This window comes from Sinocyclocheilus grahami, unplaced genomic scaffold (assembly GCF_001515645.1).
Source record: "Sinocyclocheilus grahami isolate Dianchi unplaced genomic scaffold, SAMN03320097.WGS_v1.1 scaffold438.1, whole genome shotgun sequence".
NCBI lineage: Eukaryota > Metazoa > Chordata > Actinopteri > Cypriniformes > Cyprinidae > Sinocyclocheilus > Sinocyclocheilus grahami.
In genome coordinates, this window is record NW_015505617.1 from 85,088 (window position 1) to 108,319 (window position 23,232).

Consider the following 23,232-nt stretch of genomic DNA (forward strand, 5'->3'; position numbering starts at 1 on the left):
TATAGAAATTATAACTTTTATTTAGCAAGGATGCTTTAAATTGATCAAAAGTGTTGATAAAGACATTTATAATGTTACAAAAGACTTCTATTTCTGATCAATGCTGTTCTTCTGAACTTTCTGTTCATCAAAAAAACCTGAAAAAATTCTGTTTTCAACATAATAATAATAATAAAAAATGTTTTTGAGCAGCAAATCAGCATATTAGAATGATTTCTGAAGGATCATGTGACTGGAGTAATGATGCTTAAAATGCAGCTTTGAAATCACAGGAATAAATTAAATTTTAAAATATATTCAAATAGAAATCAGCTATTTCAAATATAAAGCTATTTCACAATGTTACTGTTTTTGCTGTATTTTGGATCAAATAAATGCAGGCTTGGTGAGCAGAAGAGACTTCTTCAAAAAACATTAAAAATCTTAATGATGAAAACCTTTTGACTGTGTATTAAAACATTTTCTAAAGTGCCTAAATGTCAAAATTAGTACAATATATTTGTTGAAAAATTCTAATACTGAACACACTATTGAATTATTAGGCTGTGACTCATATTATTTTTGTGTTGCTGTCTCTAGCTCCCTCCCTCCCTGTACAATAAATCCATGTGACTGTCTGTCTCTGCTCATTTCTTAATGAAACTTTACAATCGATTTTGATGTCCTTTAGCACAGTATTCTGAATGATGATAATAATAGGGTGCTACTGATAGCCTAACAGATAGCCTACTAGCAGTTTAATACTCCTTGGGTTGAAAACCTTTTGACTGTGTATTAAAACATTTTCTAAAGTGCCTAAATGTCAAAATTAGTACAATATATTTGTTGAAAAATTCTAATACTGAACACACTATTGAATTATTAGGCTGTGACTCATATTATTTTTGTGTTGCTGTCTCTAGCTCCCTCCCTCCCTGTACAATAAATCCATGTGACTGTCTGTCTCTGCTCATTTCTTAATGAAACTTTACAATCGATTTTGATGTCCTTTAGCACAGTATTCTGAATGATGATAATAATAGGGTGCTACTCAGTGTTGGAACTATACCGTGGACTTTGGGGGAGCCCACTTGGCTTTTTTTTTTATATATGGGGGGATTGGGAGTTCGTGCGCTTGCGCGTGCCTCAAAAAGAGGCTTACAATGAATTACAATGAAATACATAACAGCTACAAGTGTATGCACTACTTGCTTTATGCAAGCACTATAATTAATACCATAATTCCTCCGTTCAATTAGGCCTAAGACATCGAGAGTCACGCAGACATAACAACCCAGACACAACACATAATTGCGAATAACATGCCTTACCTTACCACAGAATCGACCAGAGTCCAGCGTTTATATCTTTTCTACGAAACTTTGAGTTAACATGTACTAAACATGAGTGGAATTTGCACCGCAGCACCCCCACACCTTGATGCTCTTGACAAGAATAGCATGTATAGTTATCTTTATTGAAGTGAATTAGGTTTAAATCGCAGTCATGCATATGAATGAATTATATTTTTGCAATTTTACACATAATAATCCACGATGATCACATTACACAAAACTGAAATTGCACGTCAAAATAACACATTGTCAATATTTTTTGAGACCAAAAAAAAATTCACAAATCACGTTTTCAGGGGAGCCCATGTCTTATTAAAGGAACCGAGCTCCCCCGTAGTTCGCACCCTGGTGCTACTGATACTGGCCTAACAGATACTAGCAGTTTATTACTCAACTAGGTTAATAAAGACACAACTATCTAGCGTATTTACAGATTAAACGGACCTGCACTTGAAGCCCTGAACAGGTCGGTGGTGTTGCTACATCTCCCTGCTTCTTCTGGCCGCTTTCTCTCGCGCATCGAGTCTCGCGCATCGGTTCTGTTCGGAAGCGCGGGACACGCAGTCAAAACTAACCAATTTATGATTTATTATCGAATGCAAAAATCGGAAATGATCACTTTGGTACATTGAGAAGGAATACATATAAAATAATAATAATAACAATAATAATAATAATATAAAAAATTCTCCCGGTGGTGCTCCCGATATGGCCAGCCGACCATTTACCTTCTCCGATGTTATTACAAATTGTAGCCTATAATTTATTTTCTAAAGGTATCATTATATGACTTCCACCCAGCGCTAAAGCGTTATAAATACTCTGTTACTCAGAAGTTCCCTATCGGCGATGACGTCACCTCTAACGCGGCGTGCTGACGTCTCCGTTAGATCTGTCACTCAGTGCGGAGTTCTCTTATTTAATAAACGCTTATGGTGAGTGTAAACAACGCCGACCTGAATCTGAGGGCTATAAACTGACATTCGTGAACGGTTTATGTCTGAAATGACATACATGAGTGTGATTCTGAGTAGCTACTGATCAATGACAATGATCGTCAAAAACCATTATCAGACTCTGGCAGGAAACTTACCAGTCATGGGTTGGTTGAGTTACCAAGTGTGCAAAAACCCCGACTCCTCGACATCCCTGTATATCAGAATAATCAACAGGCTCTTAGCAAAACAGCTGCCCTTCAGCGTAAATGAGAAATTAAGGCATTTCCTCCGCCCTTATGAAATTACAATGTAACAATCTTCACATCGCAACTGCTGATGCTATAAATAGAATGGTTTCGACGGGGTGGATGCGTTTCTTTTGCCAACTTTTTTGCATTCATTTTTTTTTTATTTAACTAGCAGCATTGCACATCTGAAACAAACAACCGTGAATATATTCCCAGAACTTCTCCTAAAACACCGTCTTCTTGAAAACCCGTACATTGTCACATAAACGGAAGACTCTTCCCCACAAGCGCCAATGGACTGTTCCTCTGTATGAAGCCTCATCCTCACTTTTAAAGCGGCAGCTAAGTGTATTACTCTACGGTGTTTAGAAGATGGATTTCTCCAGCTAATAGCTAACTTCCAACTAAGTTTTTTTTACCCCATGCAGTTTAGTCTTTAAACATTTGTCATACTGTAAGATTAATATTCTGTTCACTATTACGTTTTAGATATAATACTTATTTCAAGAATTCCTAGCTACTAACATATGTTTTATTGCACAGTACAGGGCCTAAACATAACATAGCATTTTAAGATAGTCAACGACATACAGTAAATGCAAATTAATAATTAAAACTCAAATGCATAGTACATTTTAAAGATGTACTTCTAAGTAATCGAAACTTTTTAGTGAAAAGCAAGTCATTAGGAGCATCAGCACAATTATGCCACAAGATGTCACCATTGTCCATATAAATCTGGATGAACAACGGAAATGCCTTCATTGCTTTAACAGTTGGTAGGTTGTATCAGAGTAATCAGTTGTGGCCCACTTATATCAGATATCAAACCATGTTGATCCTAATAGCAGTAATGAATATCTATCTATCTATCTATCTATCTATCTATCTATCTATCTATCTATCTATCTATCTATCTATCTATCTATCTATCTATCTATCCGTCTGCTTGTCTATCAATCTGTGTCTGTCTGTCTGTCAGTAAATGTCCCTGCTCCCCAGGTTGTGACTCCACCCCCAGCCGCTGGTGGCGCTGCGGAGAGATGTCGCGCCATGTTACAATGTAACACTCAGCACAGCTGCTGCTTCTACGGGTCCTACGATGTAACAGCAACGTGAACGGAGACAGCTTGAGAAGTGACCGATCCCGATGAGCCGACTTCCAGAGTGGGAAATGCGTTTTTATTCTGCTGCGAGATCCCTTCCACCGCCCTAGTGGTCCCGTTGAGTGGATTGTAAAGTGTCCTCGCTGACTGGCTTCACAGGATCGAGTTTGTGTGGATTATAGGAACCGGAGGCCCCGTTGAGTTGAATGTGTGCGCTGGGCTGGAGTGGGTCAGTATGAGGCTGCCGCTGCTGCTCTGAGCGGGCTCTCTGCTCCCTGCCTTGGGTCTCTTACAAAATCATATTTACTTATAAAACTGGACACCCTTGGAGCAGTTTATGACGGTAAGAGTCGGCATGTCACTGCTGTTGCTGGGGGTTTTGTACAAAAATGCTGCCTGCTTTCCTGGATACACTATCAACACATTTCAAGTTGTTTTCTATAGTATATTGGTATGTTTTAGACAAGAAAATAACTACATACAAGGAATACTTCTTTCGCGTTTTATTTGTAAATGTTGTACCAGAAGATTCAGATGTTGAAGCAGCTTTTTCTTTAGCTGAAGCAGTAGCAGATTGGATTTTGTTGGAGCTTGTGGTGTATTTCACTAGAGATTTACATGATTATTTATTCCATTTGAGAGGATTATCTTAATTTAGCTTTACCTTATTAATAGCCAAGCACTGATGATCCCGGTCATTGGTGAAAACGACGTGTTTGTGTGGTCAGTCTCTTTTTCTTTTAAAATGTATTTTGTCTATTTTTATCAGACTTATTTTATGTGTTGTATTGGCAGTGACGTAATGGTTTTTGACAGGGTTTATCATGGTGTTGACAAGACATGTGACTTAATCATTGCGACGTCGTATTGACAGCTGAAAACCAGTTGTTCAGAATTCCTCCTCTATGCTGGCATGGGTACATGGGTGGATGGATTTATGTGTGTGTGTGTATGTATCTCTTTATAGAATAGAATTTTACATTTTACACACACACACAAGAGTTTGGGGTCTCTAATATTTTCAATATGAATTAGTTTTTACTCTTATTCTCACCAAGGCTGCATTTATTTGATCAAAAATACAGTAAATGTTGAGTAGTATTATTGTAACATTCATATATGAAATATACTTTAAAATAAAGTCGTATAATATATAATATAATATTCTTTAATTTCTTTAATGTGATTTACTTCTCTGATAAGAGCTACATTTTCGTTAACCATTTAGTCCTCCAGTCTTCAGGCATATGATCCTTCAGAAATCATTGTAATATGCTGATTTGGTGCTCAAGAGACATTTCTTATCATCACCAATGTTAAAACCAGGTGTGCTGCTTAATAATTTTGTACAAACCATGGTAATTGTTATTTTTCCCAGGACTCTTTGAAAGTTCAAAAGAACAGAATTTATTTGAAATATAATTATTTTGTAACATTGTAAACATTTACTGTCGCTTTTGATCAATTTAATGCATCCTTGCTGAATAAAAAAAAAAAACATCACACTGACCCCATGTGAAAAGGATAGTAGACATATGTGTGAATGGTAAAGGTCTGCTGGATGAACTCTTTTTAAATCTATTATTTTTCTGAGGTCTCTGTCATTGTTTGATTTTCAGCAATTCAGGATCTTGGAGATCTGAGTTAGCAGTCCAGTCCCTGTGGGCTGAGTTGATTTTATGCAGGAGCAGTTTGGATGATTTCAGGGTGTCAGCTGTTAGGGGCGCAAGGGCAGCAGCAAGGGCCCTGTCCGGCATTTCTGTGCACCTGAGCCGAGGCCATGTAGAGCTGAATTGGGGGGCTTTGAAGAGGGGGTAACAGGAGGCAGGTGTTCCGACAGTTGGAACTGGCAGCACCTGCCCATCTCAGTATGGAAAACCACATTGCCTGACCGAGCACATTGCAGTGTTATTTTTGACCTCCTGAGTACAACTCATGGCCAAGTTAATAACCTAATTATGGATCTTTCATGGGATCTTATTACCATGTACTCTGTCAGACTGAGATATCATTTAGTTTTCAGCTGTAGGGTCGTTTCCACAGTTTTTCTATTGTAATAATTGCTGACTTCCACCTGGGAGTAGCCTGTGTGGCATTAGTTCATTTAAAGTTAGCCTATATAATTAAAATGTATTTTCAAGCATGAATGTTTATCAATGAACTGTTTGGCTTGAAATGACAGAATTGCTCAGTTCACTGGTAGTGGCCACGTCTCGCCAGTTCTCATTGATAACAAATGATGGTCGCTTAATCGCTGTAAAACCTCTTTATACAAGCTGTAGAACTGAAGAAAAAGTGTTTTTGCTTTTACAATTTGGTATTTTGAACAATTTGATTTTATTGTAAATCTAAAACTTACATCCAGTGTGTGTGGATGGACCATTCATAAGTTGAAAAGATGTTTTATGATGCTGTTGAAAGAAGTCTCTTATACTCACCAGTCACCAAGGCTATGTTTATTTTAATAAAAAAATGGTAAAACAGTTATATTGTGAAGTATTATTACAATTTAAAATAAATAATCTATTCCTGTGTTCCAATTCCAATCTTCAGTGTCACATGATCCTTTAGAAATCAATCTAATTTGCTGATTTGATGCTCAAGAAACATTTCTTATCAATGTTGAAAATAGTGCTTAATACTTTTGTAAAAATCATGGTTTATTTTTTTCATGATTCTTTGATAAATAGCATTTATTTGTAAAAGTGAAAGTCTTTACTGTGGCTTTTGATCCATTTAATGCATCCTTGCTGAATAAAAGTATTAGTTTCTTTAACAACAACAACAACAAAAAAATCATACTGACCACAAACTTTGAAACGTTAGTGTACTTTCCAAGATGACACAAGGCCAATCAGCTGTGCTGTGAGATAACAGGCTTCTTTTAACTACCAACTGAGAATTTCAGTGTCTTACCCTCTTCATAACATTTGAAGCGTTGTTGTTTCCGATTTAGCTAATAATCTCCTTGCTGAAATGATTATCTGGTTTGGTATACTAAGTTACTTTACAAATCTTAAGAGAGATTATTGAGAGCTTTGAACATACCAGTGTTTAGAGCACCTCCATGTACACTAGTGGAGCCGATCCTCCTTATACGGAAAGTACGCAAGTTGCGTAGGGCCCCCGAAACACCAGGGGTCCCCCTTGCTCTCAAAGATGATTTAATTTTAGATTCGTTTTTGAATTTGGCCAGCGGTTATGAAAACCGCTTACATCATTTCTTTTAATGTGGTGCGCTGTCGCCCTTTCTACGTAAAAATCAGTCAAATCATGTAACGTGAATGTCATAGTGTCTCATAGTGTTACTCGAGACAAAAAAAAACAAAAAAAAAAGAGTTGAAAGCATACTGAGCCGCAGCGTTTCTCAAGCGCTTTCCGTGAGAGCGATTTGAGAGGGAGTGAACACGTACAAAGGCGTTTCATTCATTAATAACTCGTCCCCCCCCCGCTGACACAGTTTTGCGTAGGGCCCCCAGAAGTCTAGGATCGGCTCTGGGTAAAAGTGATTGAAGCTACGTATTTTAATATAACAGCATTTGTTATTGCAGGAACACCCATAATGTTTAACTGGATATTTAGGAATTGTGATTAGTTCATCTAGGACCTGCACCTTCTAATACCAGGTCAAATATATTCAACCATATTCAGCCATCTCAGATCTGAGTCATTAAAAGGGGTCATCGGATGCGACATGCACTTTTACAAGTTGTTTGAACTGAGATGTGTGTTGCCAGTGTGTGTACACAACCACCCTATAATGATAAAGGTCCACCAAGTGTTTTTTTTATCTCGTTAAATCATTTCACCTTTCTCAAATCGAGCCGATCTCAGATGGCTGTCTGTGTGATGTCACACGATTGTTTGATTGACACTAGCGTTTAACCTTAGACCCGCCCTGAGTGAGGTGTCATCAGTCCACCATTGTTTCACTGCCGGAGCAGATGCAGACAAGAATGTCTCCTAAGCGATTGAGGTGTTCTGTTGTTGGATGTAATAATGAACATAGCAGTCGTCATTTACTCCCGACATCTGAGCCGCTGAAGACGCAGTGGATTACATTTGTTTCTGAAGGGAATGTGCCCCTGATCTACCCAAATGCGTCTATCTTCACACGAATCATTCGTGATCCAGCTTCACCTCCAGAAGAAGTGAGTGTAAGGTTTTTTTTAATGAATCTTTGCAAATCGTCTTTCCTAATAACGTGCTAGCTAGCAAGTTTCACAATGAATGTGGCTAAAGTTGACCGTCTCTCAGAGAGTGTCTCAGAAGAGAGAGGCGGGGTGAGCGGAGCTCATTTGCATTTATAGCGACATGCAATAAAACAGCTTGCTGTAGACGCAGCTGTTTTTGACAGGGTAAAACAGACTTTTCATTAAGACTCTAAAGAATCATATCAACTTGTGGAAAATGGGCATCCGATGACTCCTTTAAGAGATGAGCATGCAGGAAAAAGGGGCTCGTTTTGACAGGTTTCCTCTGCTTGTTCTTTTTAATAACAACTTTCTGTCTGAGAAGGTAAGAGATGGATGACTGGCCTCGGTATCATGCATGGAGGCTGTTCTGTCAGCATTGTTGCGGTGTCTGCTCATGTGGCACTGCAGAACGGATCACCAGCCATACATCCCATGCGTTTCAGCAGATATGAAGGAAGCAAACCACAGCTGTGTGTACAGTCCATCTGTCGCAGACTCAAAGGTGTTTTACAAGCGTACATTTAATTATCAGTGTTGTTGTTTTTGTGAGAGAGGATTTTTTTTGGTTCCAATTTCCATTTCAGATTTCCTAATATTCTTTCAAATCTACATGTTAGATTTTTTTCTTAATTATAAAGCTCAGTGTCGCTTCCTTCTGTTGTCACCAAACACGCGCTCGGCCCTGAGGAAATGAGAGTGTCACATTTTTGTGGTAAGCGCTCCAAGATTATGGGAATAGCTATCATGCGCTTCCTTTTTACTTGGCGATTTATATCACTCTGTGGACAGGGAATAAAATCTTTTATTTTGACACTTACTCTACCATTTAAAGATTTAAGGTAGGTACGTTTTTTATTCAGCAAGGATGCATTAAATTAAACAAAAGTGACAGTAAAGGCATTTATACATTTATAATGTTACAAAAAATGATATTTTAACCTATCGCGGGGTGAGCGGAGCTCATTTGCATTTATAGCGACATGCAATAAAACAGCTTGCTGTAGACGCAGCTGTTTTTGACAGGGTAAAACAGACTTTTCATTAAGACTCTAAAGAATCATATCAACTTGTGGAAAATGGGCATCCGATGACTCCTTTAAGAGATGAGCATGCAGGAAAAAGGGGCTCGTTTTGACAGGTTTCCTCTGCTTGTTCTTTTTAATAACAACTTTCTGTCTGAGAAGGTAAGAGATGGATGACTGGCCTCGGTATCATGCATGGAGGCTGTTCTGTCAGCATTGTTGCGGTGTCTGCTCATGTGGCACTGCAGAACGGATCACCAGCCATACATCCCATGCGTTTCAGCAGATATGAAGGAAGCAAACCACAGCTGTGTGTACAGTCCATCTGTCGCAGACTCAAAGGTGTTTTACAAGCGTACATTTAATTATCAGATTTTTTTTGGTTCCAATTTCCATTTCAGATTTCCTAATATTCTTTCAAATCTACATGTTAGATTTTTTTCTTAATTATAAAGCTCAGTGTCGCTTCCTTCTGTTGTCACCAAACACGCGCTCGGCCCTGAGGAAATGAGAGTGTCACATTTTTGTGGTAAGCGCTCCAAGATTATGGGAATAGCTATCATGCGCTTCCTTTTTACTTGGCGATTTATATCACTCTGTGGACAGGGAATAAAATCTTTTATTTTGACACTTACTCTACCATTTAAAGATTTAAGGTAGGTACGTTTTTTATTCAGCAAGGATGCATTAAATTAAACAAAAGTGACAGTAAAGTCATTTATAATGTTACAAAAAATTATATTTTAACCTATCAAAGAATTTTGAAAAAATATGTAGCACAATTTTCACAAAAATATATTAAGCAGTACAATGTTTTTAACATTGATAATAGGGCTAGGTAATTATAATTTTTTACTGTTCTTCAATAATTAATTTAAGTTGCAATAAATCCTTTAAGCTTTATTCTAGAAATATAATTATGGAATTTAAAGTTAAGCTTAGTATTATAACTTTGAAATGTATTAGTACATTTCAAACGTAACATTAACTAAGATTTATAAATTATTTATCATTGTGTCAGTTCATGTTAACTAATTAAGTTATTAATAATGTCAAAAAATAACCTTATTGTAAAATGTTACCAATAAAATTAACAAATGCAACATTTAATTTTTATAATGTATTAGAAGATTTTGAAATTAAGATTAATAAATGCTATATTTCATTGTTAGTTTATGCTAACTAATGTTAAAAGTTTAAGCTGGGCATATACATTTATCACTATTCTTTTGCTGCCTTCTAAACACTTATTTCCTTCAGGTTTTTCTAGTTATGTATTTTACACCTGTTGTCGTATTTATGTTAACACTGTCTTCTAAAACAATCACTCAAAACTGTACGTTAAAGTGATTTTGCCATAGCCTCTGATGACTTCTTGCTCTATTTAACATGGTTTTTGCAATGACATTATTATGATGAACTAATCCAGTTTGTGCCTCTTTGATGAGTCACAATTTCATCTGTAGAGATGCTGCAGGCTAATGGTCAGAGTAACATGTCAGTCTCCTGAGTCATCTGTAGCTTAAGCAAGATGAATGGAAGGAGCTGTGATGAGGGGATTTCCAACATGCAATAGATCCCTGCAAAGGGCTCAAGTTGACCGTGTAGTGCACACAGCGTCTATCGATCTAGGCGTCCATCGTCTCGGGATGTAAAATGAATAAAGAACATTTCACTTGAGCTAGCGGCCTTTACAGCTGTAGTCTCCATTACTAAAGAGCTGGAGCCTCTTCTACTGTCTCCAGCCCAGGGGAGGCATTCTTCTCTCTAATGAAGTGAGGTAGATTTGTTTACAGGATATTGATTGCAGTGGTATTCGTCCTTTTATTCAAGTAGCTTTGTGTTCCTGGTGAGTGGTTGTATCTCGGCGGAGAGGCCGGATGCACGAGCGGGAACATGCAGGGTCCATGTGTCCAGAAACTCACAGCGTGATTAGAGCAGACAAGCTCTTAGCAGTTAAACCTGCTAAACTACGATGGAAACACATTTACCGAATAAATTCCACCATTCACATAGAAAAAGTAATGTGACTTTGCGCTATGAGATGGGATAAATTGACTAAACAGTGGAGCGATCTCGTTCACAGCATCTATATGTTGTTTTGGTCATTCTGAAATGCCTGAGGAAAGTCTGTCATCAAAGTATTTCTGTATAATTACTAACTTACATGACTGCATTCCCAAACAGCAGGCATCCACCTCTAAAAGCAATGACCACATTTATTGTGTTACGTCTGCTCTCTCTGAAGCGCAAGTAATTTATTACAGATGAAAATTATCATATTCAGTGGCTTCTCCTAGCTTTCTTAGAGATATTTTGTGCCAGTTTATCAGGAAGTGTCAATTTTGTTCTCTTTGACTCGTTGGATAGAAACGATACTTTATTCGCAAATGTTTTATGCGATATTCCAGTTTTGCACAAGTTAAATTCGCATCTTTGGATGGAAACATAGCTAGTAGGGATGCACGATATATCGGCCACCATATCAGTATCGGCCGATAAATGCTCATTTTTTCTGTTATCGGTATCGGCCCGATAAGAAAATTTGGCCGATATCTTAAAGCCGATAAATAATGCATTATTTCCTTCAGAGGCACTTCAGATGCGCGTTGTTCGTTTGCAGCCTTTTGTGCAATTGTACGTTGTAATATTGTGTTTATTTGATGTATATCTGATTTACCTCATATAGAATGCGTTTGGTTAAGTTAAAAGAGCGCTTCAGTTTACCAGTGATAAACTCAAACAGCAGTGCACAACATTAATAACTATGATTGGGAATGTCGTGTATATAACATTCTAATGAGAACATTATTATAATAAAACGTTGTGAATTCTTTGGGTTTAGTTGCCGTGTTTCAGCGCGTTGTTATGGGAGTGTAGCCTTTTGCCACATCTGGCTATTTTATACCCGAAAACGCACACAAAAATGTTCTGGTGTGAGCTGCTAATAGATGTGAATGTGACAGTAGTTTCACTTGGTTTTGATAATTTGCATTTTCTGTGTTTCATACCCACAATTATCATCTCCAATAAAATTGGTTTTTAAATGAGAAATGTAATTTTTTTGTGTTAAAATACTTGTTCTTTCTCAGTTTAATGTGCAGAGACTACTATAAATAAACCATTCGTAGGTTGATTTCCAGAAGATTTGTAAGTAATGTGGATGTATGGCACTTTTATAACATGTGAACATTCTTGCTCAGTATGTTTGATATTAGAGAATTATTTAAAGTTAATAATAGTTATTATAACATGATATGAATATATCTTAATTAGTGCTGTCAAACGATTAATCGCGATTAATCACATCCAAAATAAAAGTTTTTGTTTACATAATGTGTGTATACTGTTTATTATGCATATATAAAGACACACACATACAGCATATATTTAGAAAATATCTACATGTATTTACTAGGGGTCGACCGATATGTGTTTTTCAGGGCCGATACCGATTATTACAGATCAATTAGACCAATAACCTATATTTTGAACTGATATATACAGTATGTCTTGTGTAAAAATGAAAATGAATGTCAAAATTAATACAATATAATAATTGGTGTTAAAATGTTAATATTTAAATAGTATTTTTGTGGCTTAATATTTACAGGTACTAGTCCATATCGTGACTCCATTTAAGTGTACTGACCTACTTTTGATTAATTCATCCAAACTTTGACAAATTCCGTGACATTCCGCATCATACAATTTACGTTGAATGATGTTTATACCATTGTTTGATGCAACTACATGTCCTATTTTTATATGAAAATAAACAAGCTGAAAACATTCTAAATGAAAATTAGTGCGTTTCTATAGTATCATACAATTTACGTTGAATGATGTTTATACCATTGTTTGATGCAACTACATGCCCTATTTTTATATGAAAATAAACAAGCTGAAAACATTCTAAATGAAAATTAGTGCGTTTCTATAGTATTAAGCCTCAAATGTCAAATATACATCGGATTGGTTTCTTCTTTAAATTATAAAAAAAAGAAAAAATATGAATGGCATTATAATGTTATACTAAAACAATGGAAAAACCCTTAAGATAACATGTAGAAAGAAAAAAAATATCTTAAGCGTGCAGAATAACATAAGTGGACTTTGAACGATTAATTGTGCAGCCCTACTCAATAGGATGCTTGCATGTCAGAAACTTGCACTGGTGCAACCAAATGAGGTTTACAGCATATAAAGGTTTTCACATTGATATGCTGTAATTTGTGAGTGAAATGCTTGTTCCGTGAGCTGTGAGTTATGTAGAATGTAGTGGAAGCCTATTCAAGCACGCTCATGTGGTTAGGTGAAGTCCCCCGAGGGAATGGACATAGAAAGGTTAGCTTGCGTAGGAGGATCGAGCTACACTGAGGACACCTGCGCTTTGTAGATGCTTGCTGACCTTTGCGCTCAGTTTGTGTGCTTTGAATGCATTAAAGCTGATGTTTTTGAAATAGACTGTAGTAAACCATTAAAGATGCCATTTGCCTCTTTGTTTACACCATTTTGAGTCCCTCAGCCACTGGTTCAGCATTATGACACAACAAGAACATTGAACATAGCATCTGTCCTGCGTTTGTAAACTGTGTCTATCTTTCGTAGTTTGCCCTTTTGTATTTTATACTCTCCTGTTTCTTTATTATTGACTTCCAGCAGTGCACAACTAATTCGTTCAAATACCAGTGAACCCAGGGATTCTTAAATCATTAATAAACGTGTGAACAACAGAATTTAATATTACTTCATGTCTGCAAAGGGCAGTGTCTTTCTGTATGTGTTTTAAATGCAAAGGCAGCTGGCAGGTGAGGTACCTTCTCATCAGAAAGGTGACTTCAGGCATTTTTTTTGCATGCAAGACTCATGCAAGGTGCACTCATACTTGATGGTCTGTTATGCTGAAACGTAAGCCTCCTCACACAGTTCTAGACTGTCTAATATTTTCACACAATGATGACAGGTCATCTGTTGTTAGTTCATAAGCATTAATTTTACATGATCTGTCTTGCTTGTATAACATTGTGAATGTAAAATGCTCTTCGAAACTAGGCAATGAGTTTTTATTTGATTTATTTTTATTTTATTTTACTATGCTTATATCACACATATGCGTTAGTATAGTGTTTCCTATTTTTTTGTCCACAAAATACCTTGAAGCTTGAATGCCCAGAAATCCCTGTGAGGTACCTTAAAGGTCAGAGATATTTCACTTTGACCTTTGCATGACTGTAGATCTATGAATGAACATGAGAGGAGTTCAGGGTACTAGTCCATATCGTGACTCCATTTAAGTGTACTGACCTACTTTTGATTAATTCATCCAAACTTTGACAAATTCCGTGACATTCCGCTTCATACAATTTACGTTGAATGATGTTTATACCATTGTTTGATGCAACTACATGCCCTATTTTTATATGAAAATAAACAAGCTGAAAACATTCTAAATGAAAATTAGTGCGTTTCTATAGTATTAAGCCTCAAATGTCAAATATACATCGGATTGGTTTCTTCTTTAAATTATAAAAAAAAGAAAAAATATGAATGGCATTATAATGTTATACTAAAACAATGGAAAAACCCTTAAGATAACATGTAGAAAGAAAAAAAATATCTTAAGCGTGCAGAATAACATAAGTGGACTTTGAACGATTAATTGTGCAGCCCTACTCAATAGGATGCTTGCATGTCAGAAACTTGCACTGGTGCAACCAAATGAGGTTTACAGCATATAAAGGTTTTCACATTGATATGCTGTAATTTGTGAGTGAAATGCTTGTTCCGTGAGCTGTGAGTTATGTAGAATGTAGTGGAAGCCTATTCAAGCACGCTCATGTGGTTAGGTGAAGTCCCCCGAGGGAATGGACATAGAAAGGTTAGCTTGCGTAGGAGGATCGAGCTACACTGAGGACACCTGCGCTTTGTAGATGCTTGCTGACCTTTGCGCTCAGTTTGTGTGCTTTGAATGCATTAAAGCTGATGTTTTTGAAATAGACTGTAGTAAACCATTAAAGATGCCATTTGCCTCTTTGTTTACACCATTTTGAGTCCCTCAGCCACTGGTTCAGCATTATGACACAACAAGAACATTGAACATAGCATCTGTCCTGCGTTTGTAAACTGTGTCTATCTTTCGTAGTTTGCCCTTTTGTATTTTATACTCTCCTGTTTCTTTATTATTGACTTCCAGCAGTGCACAACTAATTCGTTCAAATACCAGTGAACCCAGGGATTCTTAAATCATTAATAAACGTGTGAACAACAGAATTTAATATTACTTCATGTCTGCAAAGGGCAGTGTCTTTCTGTATGTGTTTTAAATGCAAAGGCAGCTGGCAGGTGAGGTACCTTCTCATCAGAAAGGTGACTTCAGGCATTTTTTTTGCATGCAAGACTCATGCAAGGTGCACTCATACTTGATGGTCTGTTATGCTGAAACGTAAGCCTCCTCACACAGTTCTAGACTGTCTAATATTTTCACACAATGATGACAGGTCATCTGTTGTTAGTTCATAAGCATTAATTTTACATGATCTGTCTTGCTTGTATAACATTGTGAATGTAAAATGCTCTTCGAAACTAGGCAATGAGTTTTTATTTGATTTATTTTTATTTTATTTTACTATGCTTATATCACACATATGCGTTAGTATAGTGTTTCCTATTTTTTTGTCCACAAAATACCTTGAAGCTTGAATGCCCAGAAATCCCTGTGAGGTACCTTAAAGGTCAGAGATATTTCACTTTGACCTTTGCATGACTGTAGATCTATGAATGAACATGAGAGGAGTTCAGGAGTCTCTGATGGTTGTGACCTGTGCACCTGTCAGAATGCTGCTTTTAAAAAGTGCTTCCACATGGTTGATTTTACACACAGACTGCTCGAATGCTCTGTTCATCTGAATAAAGCACAACAGATCTTCTAAGATAAGACAACATGAGAAATGTGGAAAAACATATAGATTGATAATTGAATCTTTTAAAGGTTAATTTGGTAATTCAAGTGTATTTCTGTGTGCAAGCAGCTCTTCTCTGAGTCCATTCTTCATGTGCCTCGTTTGCTGAAGAAAAGCTGTGTAAGACGGTAGACCCCTAAGGAAATAGATATATTTAGGCACAAAGTAGGTTGTACATAAAAATATCAGTTTGTCATGTGTGCACATAAGTTAGCGTCTGAATCAGACTTGAAACGCTGTGATCTAGTTCAACCAGTACTATCAAAATGGGCTCTGCGGCAATTAAATATTTCTAATAATAATTATGCACGTTTTAAACAAGTTACTGACCTGACCTGACCTGTTATATTATTCTGGAATCACAGAAGCTTAAGTAGATATTTTTGTGTTACAGACTCTGGTTGGACCGTAATGACCGCACGCTTCCGGTTGCCTGCAGGCAGATCCTACAATGTCCGGGCGACGGAGCTGGCACGCGACAGGCAGCGTACCGAGGTGGTCTGCAACGTTTTTCTTTTGGACAACACTGTCCAGCCTTTTAAAGTCAATGTAAGTACTCCTTTAAAAGTAATGCGAATAATTCAATTTGTGTTGCTAATCTGTTTCTAAAGTGTTCTGACCTGTATGTTTTTATAGCATGTTGCTATATGGTTGATGGTGTGTTCTGAGTAGTTGATAGATTACGTCTGAATGTGTACTAATCGGGTGTTCTGGGTGGAGCCTATGCACGTCCAAGTCTCTGTGATATTTTGTTCTTTTGTTATGGCTTGGGTCCCTCTTTCAGTGTTAGTCGGTTGTGTCCCTCAGATGAGTCTGATTATTTGTAAAAGTTATAGCTTATCCCTGCTCTGATCAACAAGCTTTGAGGTAATTTGAGGTATGATTCATGTCTGTAATATGGTGCAAGACCAGTTACGATGTTTAGTAAATGTGGGGTTTTGTTAAAATCCCTAAATCTATGTATGAGCAATAATAATAGTGATGCTTGCTTTAGCAAACACTACTCTACCTTCTGTCATTAGCAAACACCAGTAATAATTCTAATATCACTTATACTTGCCAGTCAAATGTTTGGTGTCAGTATTTTGTTGAGAAATTAATATTCAGCAAGGATGCATTAAATTGATCAAAATTGACAGAAAAAAACATTTCTACAAAACAAATGCTGTTTTTATTTTAATACATTTTTTATTGTTTGAATTATTATTCATCAAAGAATCTTAACAAATGTATTATGGATTCCACAAAAATATTAAGCAGCACAACAATAAGAAGAAATGTTCCTTCAACACCAACCTGCATATTAGAACATAAAATAATGCGTAATAATATTTTCCAGTATTACTGCTTTTTTTCTGTATTTTTGATCAAATAAATGCAGTCTTGGTGAGCATAAAAATCTGGCTAACCCTAACTTTTGAACAGTTTAAATAACTAGAATTGCCATATTTCATTGTTGATTGTATATGAATTAGGCTACTGATCTGGCAAGCCTTATATATTGATTGTTAACCCTCAAAGATGTTTAATAACTTTTGAACCGCTAATCAGAATACTTTAAAAGTCTCGTAAAAAGGAGATTCACTGCTTTTCGGAGGTATCACATTTGTCTCATTTGGACATTCAGAGGCTCCATAGTGAACGTGATTACGTCATCACATTTAGATCAGCATTGATTCATCAAAAGAAACCAATGCATTTTGTTCCCCTGAGCCAAACAGGAACGATTGTTGAAGTTTAGTCCTACCCCCGTGCCCAGATTGGTTCAAACTGTTATCTATTCAACCAGTAAACATAGGTTTATGTCTTTTGAACCACCAATTAGCATGTTTCTTTGGAAATTGGAATAAACCTAAAGTGAAAGTAAAGTGTGTCATGCGTGTATGAAAACAAGCACTAGGCCTGTCGCGATAATTAAATAACCATCTAATCGCGATTATTGTGCTTTTTATACAGCACAAGAAGGAGTCATACACCAAAAGAAACAAGAGCACCAGGAGGCTTTTCATGCACTGTATAGCCTATATCATCTGAAGCCATTCCATATCTTAATGTGAGGGACAGAATTGTATTTACATTGTTAAATTTAAGTTTACAGAAACTCATCTTCCTTCTGCTGCAGCTGTCAGTCATTCTCCGCTCAGCATTCAAACAGCACGTCACGTTCAGTTATGACAGTCAGCACGGTAAAACTCTCTCTCCAATATTCCCATTATAATACCTGATGTGTAGATAAAGGTCTGGGGATTCGCATAAAATGACATCTTGCTGGAGTTCATTGCTCTCTCATTTCTCTTCTCTTTGTTTGTACCATGTGGAGTGCAGCGGCTGTGACTTATGTCGCTTCAAGCACATCATTCTGCACCCTAGATGTGTATAAGCGCTGCGACTCCATGTTGCTTCAAGCTCATCATTCTGCACCCTAGATGTGCATAAGCGCTGCGACTCCATGTTGCTTCAAGCACATCATTCTGCACCCTAGATGTGCATAAGAGCTTTGTGCAGCTCCGTTTGAAGTGTTTCACATTATCAAAGTTTTGCACACAGAAAGATTATTAGTAGGGATGCACCGATATGAAAATTTTGGCCGATACCGATAACCGATTATTCTTTATATTTGAAAGCCGATAACCGATATGTTGGCCGATAAATCTATATCCAAATTGTTATATACTTTTTGAGAGCCGGTGGCCGATATATCGTGCATCCCTAATTATTAGAAGCTTTTATTTTCCCTCTTGATTTCTATCTTATTTTTATGAATGCATTTTGTAAGAATACAAATAGTTAACAGAATAAACATGTTTAAATTGTATATTGTGCACCAAAGATTTTTTTCAAGATATTGTTTTTGCTGCTAAATTATACAGTCAGCTAGTTTAATTTTTAAGTTTTTCTCTGTAATGAGGAAGTGAGTATTTAGTGGATTGTGTTTAACAAAGGGTTTAAAAAAGAGTGGCCATTAGTTCCACAAACACAGTATTGATATTCTGTATTGGTGTAGAAAAAAATGTAGCGCTGGTGTTGCATCGTTATTGGCCGATTCTTAGAATTTGGAATACTCTATGTAATCTTACACTGCAAAATAGTAACTCAAAAAAGATTAAAAGAAAACATCATAATTATTTACTGAACCCTTAAATAAATCACAATTATATAATGAAAGCATTAAAAAACAGACAATTAATCATGATAATTAGCATAATCGCCAAAGCCCTAAAACAGACAATTAATCATAATAACCGTGACTATTTTTAGACAATTAATCGTCAGCCAAATTTCATAATCGTGACAGCCCTAACGAGCACAAAATGACACATTTGCATGAGAGCACTCTCTGACAGAGCACTTTGACAAAACAAACCAAAAACAAGGATGAAACCGCGGTGCATATCAGATAAAGCACTGAAATTTGTTTTCGCGTCGCTAGGCGTTGTTACGGTAGAATCGATTCCAACGCAGAGTACTGCCAGTGGATCGATCCATTTGGTTGTTATATTATGTAAATAATTCTTATATAGTGTGTAAAGTTTTTTTTCCCCCTTTTCTTTTGTTTGTTGTTCATACTCGGATTGAAAATATATTTCTCTGAAAAAAAGGTCACTCTTTTTTTACCGTGTTTTGTTATTATGTAATATAGGGCTGGGCGATATGGGCAAAAATTCATATCTTTGTATTTTTTGGCCGATTTGCGATATACGGTATACATCTCAGTATTTTCACTTTTGTATTTGTATTTTAAAAAATCTGTATTTAAAGGGGTCATATGATGCGATTTAAATTTTTCCTTTCTCTTTGGAGTGTTACAAGCTCTTGGTGCATAAAGAAGATCTGTAAAGTTGCAAAGACTAAAGTCTCAAATCAAAAGAGATATTCTTTATAAAAGTTAAGAGTCAGCCACACCTACCTAAAACGCCTCGTTCTAACATGCCCCCACATATCTATGTCACTATGTGGGAAGATTTGCATAACGCCGCCCAAATGTTCACTCAAAGAAAGAAGGTGTAACTTTTATTCTCGCTGTAGTATTGTTGCTGCCGCCATGTCGTGAAGGCGCTGTGTGTTTCCTTGTGAAAGCGAAACTACCTTGTTTGGCCTTCCAAAAGAATACGATATCCGCTTCGTCATGCCTGGAGCTGATCCGTGCTGGTCGCTGAGGAAATACATCAACTTTGCGCTCAGATTTTTAACTGGTGCAAAAAAACATGATCATATCAACTCCAGTTTTAGTGTCACTCCACTGGCTTCCTGTCTCCGTTAGAATTCAATTCAAAATTTTGTTGATTGTTTTTAAAGCACTTAATGGAAAAGCCCCATCATACATTTCTGATCTTATCTCATTTATTTCTACTCCAAAGTCCCTCAGATCTGCTAATAAAGCTCTTTTATATGTCCCACGGTCATGACTTAAGTTTAAAGGTGACAGAGCCTTTGCGGTAGCTGCTCCACGGTTATGGAATCAGTTGCCACCTGACATTAAGAGTGCTCTATCTATTTCGGTTTTTAAGTCTAGACTTAAAATGCATATTTATTCTATGGCCTTTCCTGATTTTTAATTTATGGATTAGTATGGTTATCTTGGATTTTAATTTGTATTGTATATTATTTTATACTTTACTGTATTTTATGATTGTTTTGTACAGCACTTTGTCAGTGTAAGCTGAATTTAAATGTGCTCTATAAATAAAATGTACTTACTTTACTTACTATAAAGAATATATCGATATATCGTACAAACTCGAGATACCGCCCAGCCCTAATTTAACACTTTCCATTTGCTTTACTCCCTAAACATTTATGAATACATCTATATTGTCAGTAAACAAAATATACCTGTTTTTCATTGAAAAGTGCCTTTAATAATATTGTAATAAATGGCTATAACTTGCTTGGGGAATGTTATATATAGAAAATTTTATTTGAAAGTGTATAACACCCAAATACAACTTTCTAAAGAAAAAAAATTCTTATTTTATTTTATTCTGTCAAATTCATTCATTCTTAGAGAAAACAAAAGGAAAATTGGGACTTTAAATCAGCTAGATTGAAACTTCAAGTTGTCCTATTTATAATGATATATGGCGCTTGTTGTCCTGTGTTGTCCTATTTATAATGATATATGGCGCTTGATGCTGACTGCTGATCAAGTGGTATTTACCAGATGTCACATAGGTCATACAAGACTGACTCATGCATTTTTGCTTAAAGTTGAAGGCCCTACTCAATGCATGTTCTTCAAGATTCCCCTTTCTGCCAAACATATTTTATTGGACTGTCCCGCTTTTAATGCATGTAGAAAACTTTTATGACGTGAACTCACTTAAAGAGTTATTTAGTTTTTAGTAAAAGTTGTAAAATTTTTATCATATTTGAATGTAAAAAATCTTGTGTAATATAAATTGAGTTTGTTTGTTTGCTGGGTTTTATTGTATTTGTTATACTTGTATTGTTTTAATTGTTTTGCCATGAAAAATATCCTATGCTGACATGGCATTAAATAAAAATATACTATTATTACTACTGATGAACAAAGAAAAGTACCGGCATGTCAGGTGCACCAAAGATATTCTAGGTCTTTAAGGGTTAAAGTCTTATTAATATAATTTATGTTTGTTTGAAAATTGCCATCTTTGTGATGTTTTTCCATGCATAGTAGTCGGCATATTCTACATAGTGTTCATGTTCCAGCTAGAGGATGGTGGTGTATATTCTGCTTATAGAAGGGATGCATGCTTGACATTCCGGCCAAATGAAAAGTGGCCCTCAGGGTTCCAGAGATTCATGTACATACTTGCATCTGCAATATAAAGCTGCCATGACACACCCCACACACGCGACAAGCAAAAGCACAAATCCCCAGCTCTTTCATTTGCTGGTCTGATTGCAAAACCCATGTGTTTGCTCATCCTTGTCCTCAGTGTTGTGCACAGTGTTGTGTAAAATGGTCTTTATGGAGAACTGTTATGTCCTGACTTGAAATAAGGGCTCATGCCAACATTGAATTAAAGGTTGCTCAGGTTTTCCTTGGTGGTTATTACCTTTCCCATCAGTTACATTGCCCAAGGATTTCCTGTGTGTCAGGAAGTATTTCTGTATTGAAATGGAGCAAGCAATAAACCTATAAACATCACATGACTTTAAACAGCTGCTGATCTGTTAAATGAATCAAGACGTTCTTACTTAGTTGTCTGTCATGCTGCTCTCTGATTTGTAACCAACATTTCCAGGAAAGCCAGTCCTCACGTAACGGCCCCATTGATAAAATTTACGAACTCCTCTCTGGTCTCATACATTTTTGTGCCAGACCTCTCGGTGACCTAGATAGTCTGGCAGCACAGCGGGCCTTTGATGAGTATAGGACGCACATGGAACTGAAGCACAAGGTGTAATGGAGGAGAGATGGAGGATTAGAGGTAAATAATCAGGAGGGGGCGAGGTGTAAAAAAAAACAAAAAAAAAACAGGAAGGCTGTTATTTGTGTTACAGAAGTTGATGTTGTTGATGTTACGGAGGGGCCTTCATAAATATGTCTCAACTGTGTGTTTGAAGAGGTGCATGCTACGTCTGGAATGCAGAGAAGAAACCGGAAATTTGTAAATATTAGACTAGATTGCTGCATTGTAGCGTCTTTCTTAAAGGGGTCATATGATGCGATTTAAATTTTTCCTTTCTCTTTGAAGTGTTACAAGCTCTTGGTGCATAAAGAAGATCTGTAAAGTTGCAAAGACTAAAGTCTCAAATCCAAAGAGATATTCTTTATAAAAGTTAAGAGTCAGCCACGCCTACCTAAAACGGCTTGTTCCAACACGCCCCCACATGTTTACGTCACAATGTGGGAAGATTTGCATAACGCCGCCCAAATGTTCATGCAAAGAAAGAAGGTGTAACTTTTATTCTCGCTGTAGTATTGTTGCCGCCGCCGCCATGTCGTGAAGGCGCTGTGTGTTTCCTTGTGAAAGCAAAACTACTTTGTTTGGCCTTCCAAAAGAGGACGATATCGGCTTCGTCATGCCTGGAGCTGATCCGTGCTGGTCGCTGAGGAAATGCATCAACTTCGCGCTGTGGATCGCCGGATCTGCTTTCACCGTGGACGAAGTGGAGTCCAGCCCGGGGTCGTCACATGTGGTTGCCGCAAGCCCTCCGGCCGCTCACTCAAGCCGGCCTTCGCTCACTCTAGCCGCTGGCCTCTGCTCACTCTAGCCCGCTGTGTGTTTCGTTGTGAAAGCGAAACTACTTTGTTTGGCCTTCCAAAAGAGGACACGACTAGAAATCAGTGGTTAAGTTGTATTTACAACACTGTTCCAGAACAGTTCAACCTTTTTTTTATGGAGGATGTTTCCTGATCCTGGGAGAGTAGACTACAATGCCGGCTGTCCTGACTCACAGACTGTAAGTACGTTTTCATATTTAAAGAATTTGCCACTGA

At 36.9% G+C, this 23,232-nt stretch overlaps 2 protein-coding genes across 7 annotated transcripts in view; one reads left to right on the forward strand and one right to left on the reverse strand.

The window, feature by feature from the left end:
• The window catches only part of LOC107551943 (ras-related protein M-Ras-like), a 9,998-nt gene extending 7,389 nt beyond the window's left edge, over positions 1-2,609 (reverse strand). Inside the window, exon 1 of one of the 3 annotated variants that reach the window (XM_016233731.1) lies at positions 2,428-2,609. In XM_016233731.1, coding sequence (XP_016089217.1) covers positions 2,428-2,434 — 7 coding nt within the window. In that variant the 5' untranslated portion in view covers positions 2,435-2,609. Of the gene's footprint in view, positions 1-1,778; positions 1,882-2,427 lie in introns of those variants that run through there. The other 2 variants (XM_016233729.1, XM_016233732.1) reach the window with 2 other exon arrangements.
• A 992-nt stretch (positions 2,610-3,601) lies between these two features.
• LOC107551944 (tyrosine-protein phosphatase non-receptor type 4-like) overlaps positions 3,602-23,232 on the forward strand; it is a 49,808-nt gene continuing 30,177 nt past the window's right edge. For all 4 annotated transcript variants that reach the window (XM_016233733.1, XM_016233734.1, XM_016233735.1 and 1 more), the window contains exons 1-2: positions 3,602-3,969; positions 16,201-16,355. In XM_016233733.1, coding sequence (XP_016089219.1) covers positions 16,218-16,355 — 138 coding nt within the window. In that variant the 5' untranslated portion in view covers positions 3,602-3,969; positions 16,201-16,217. The remainder of the gene's footprint in view (positions 3,970-16,200; positions 16,356-23,232) is intronic.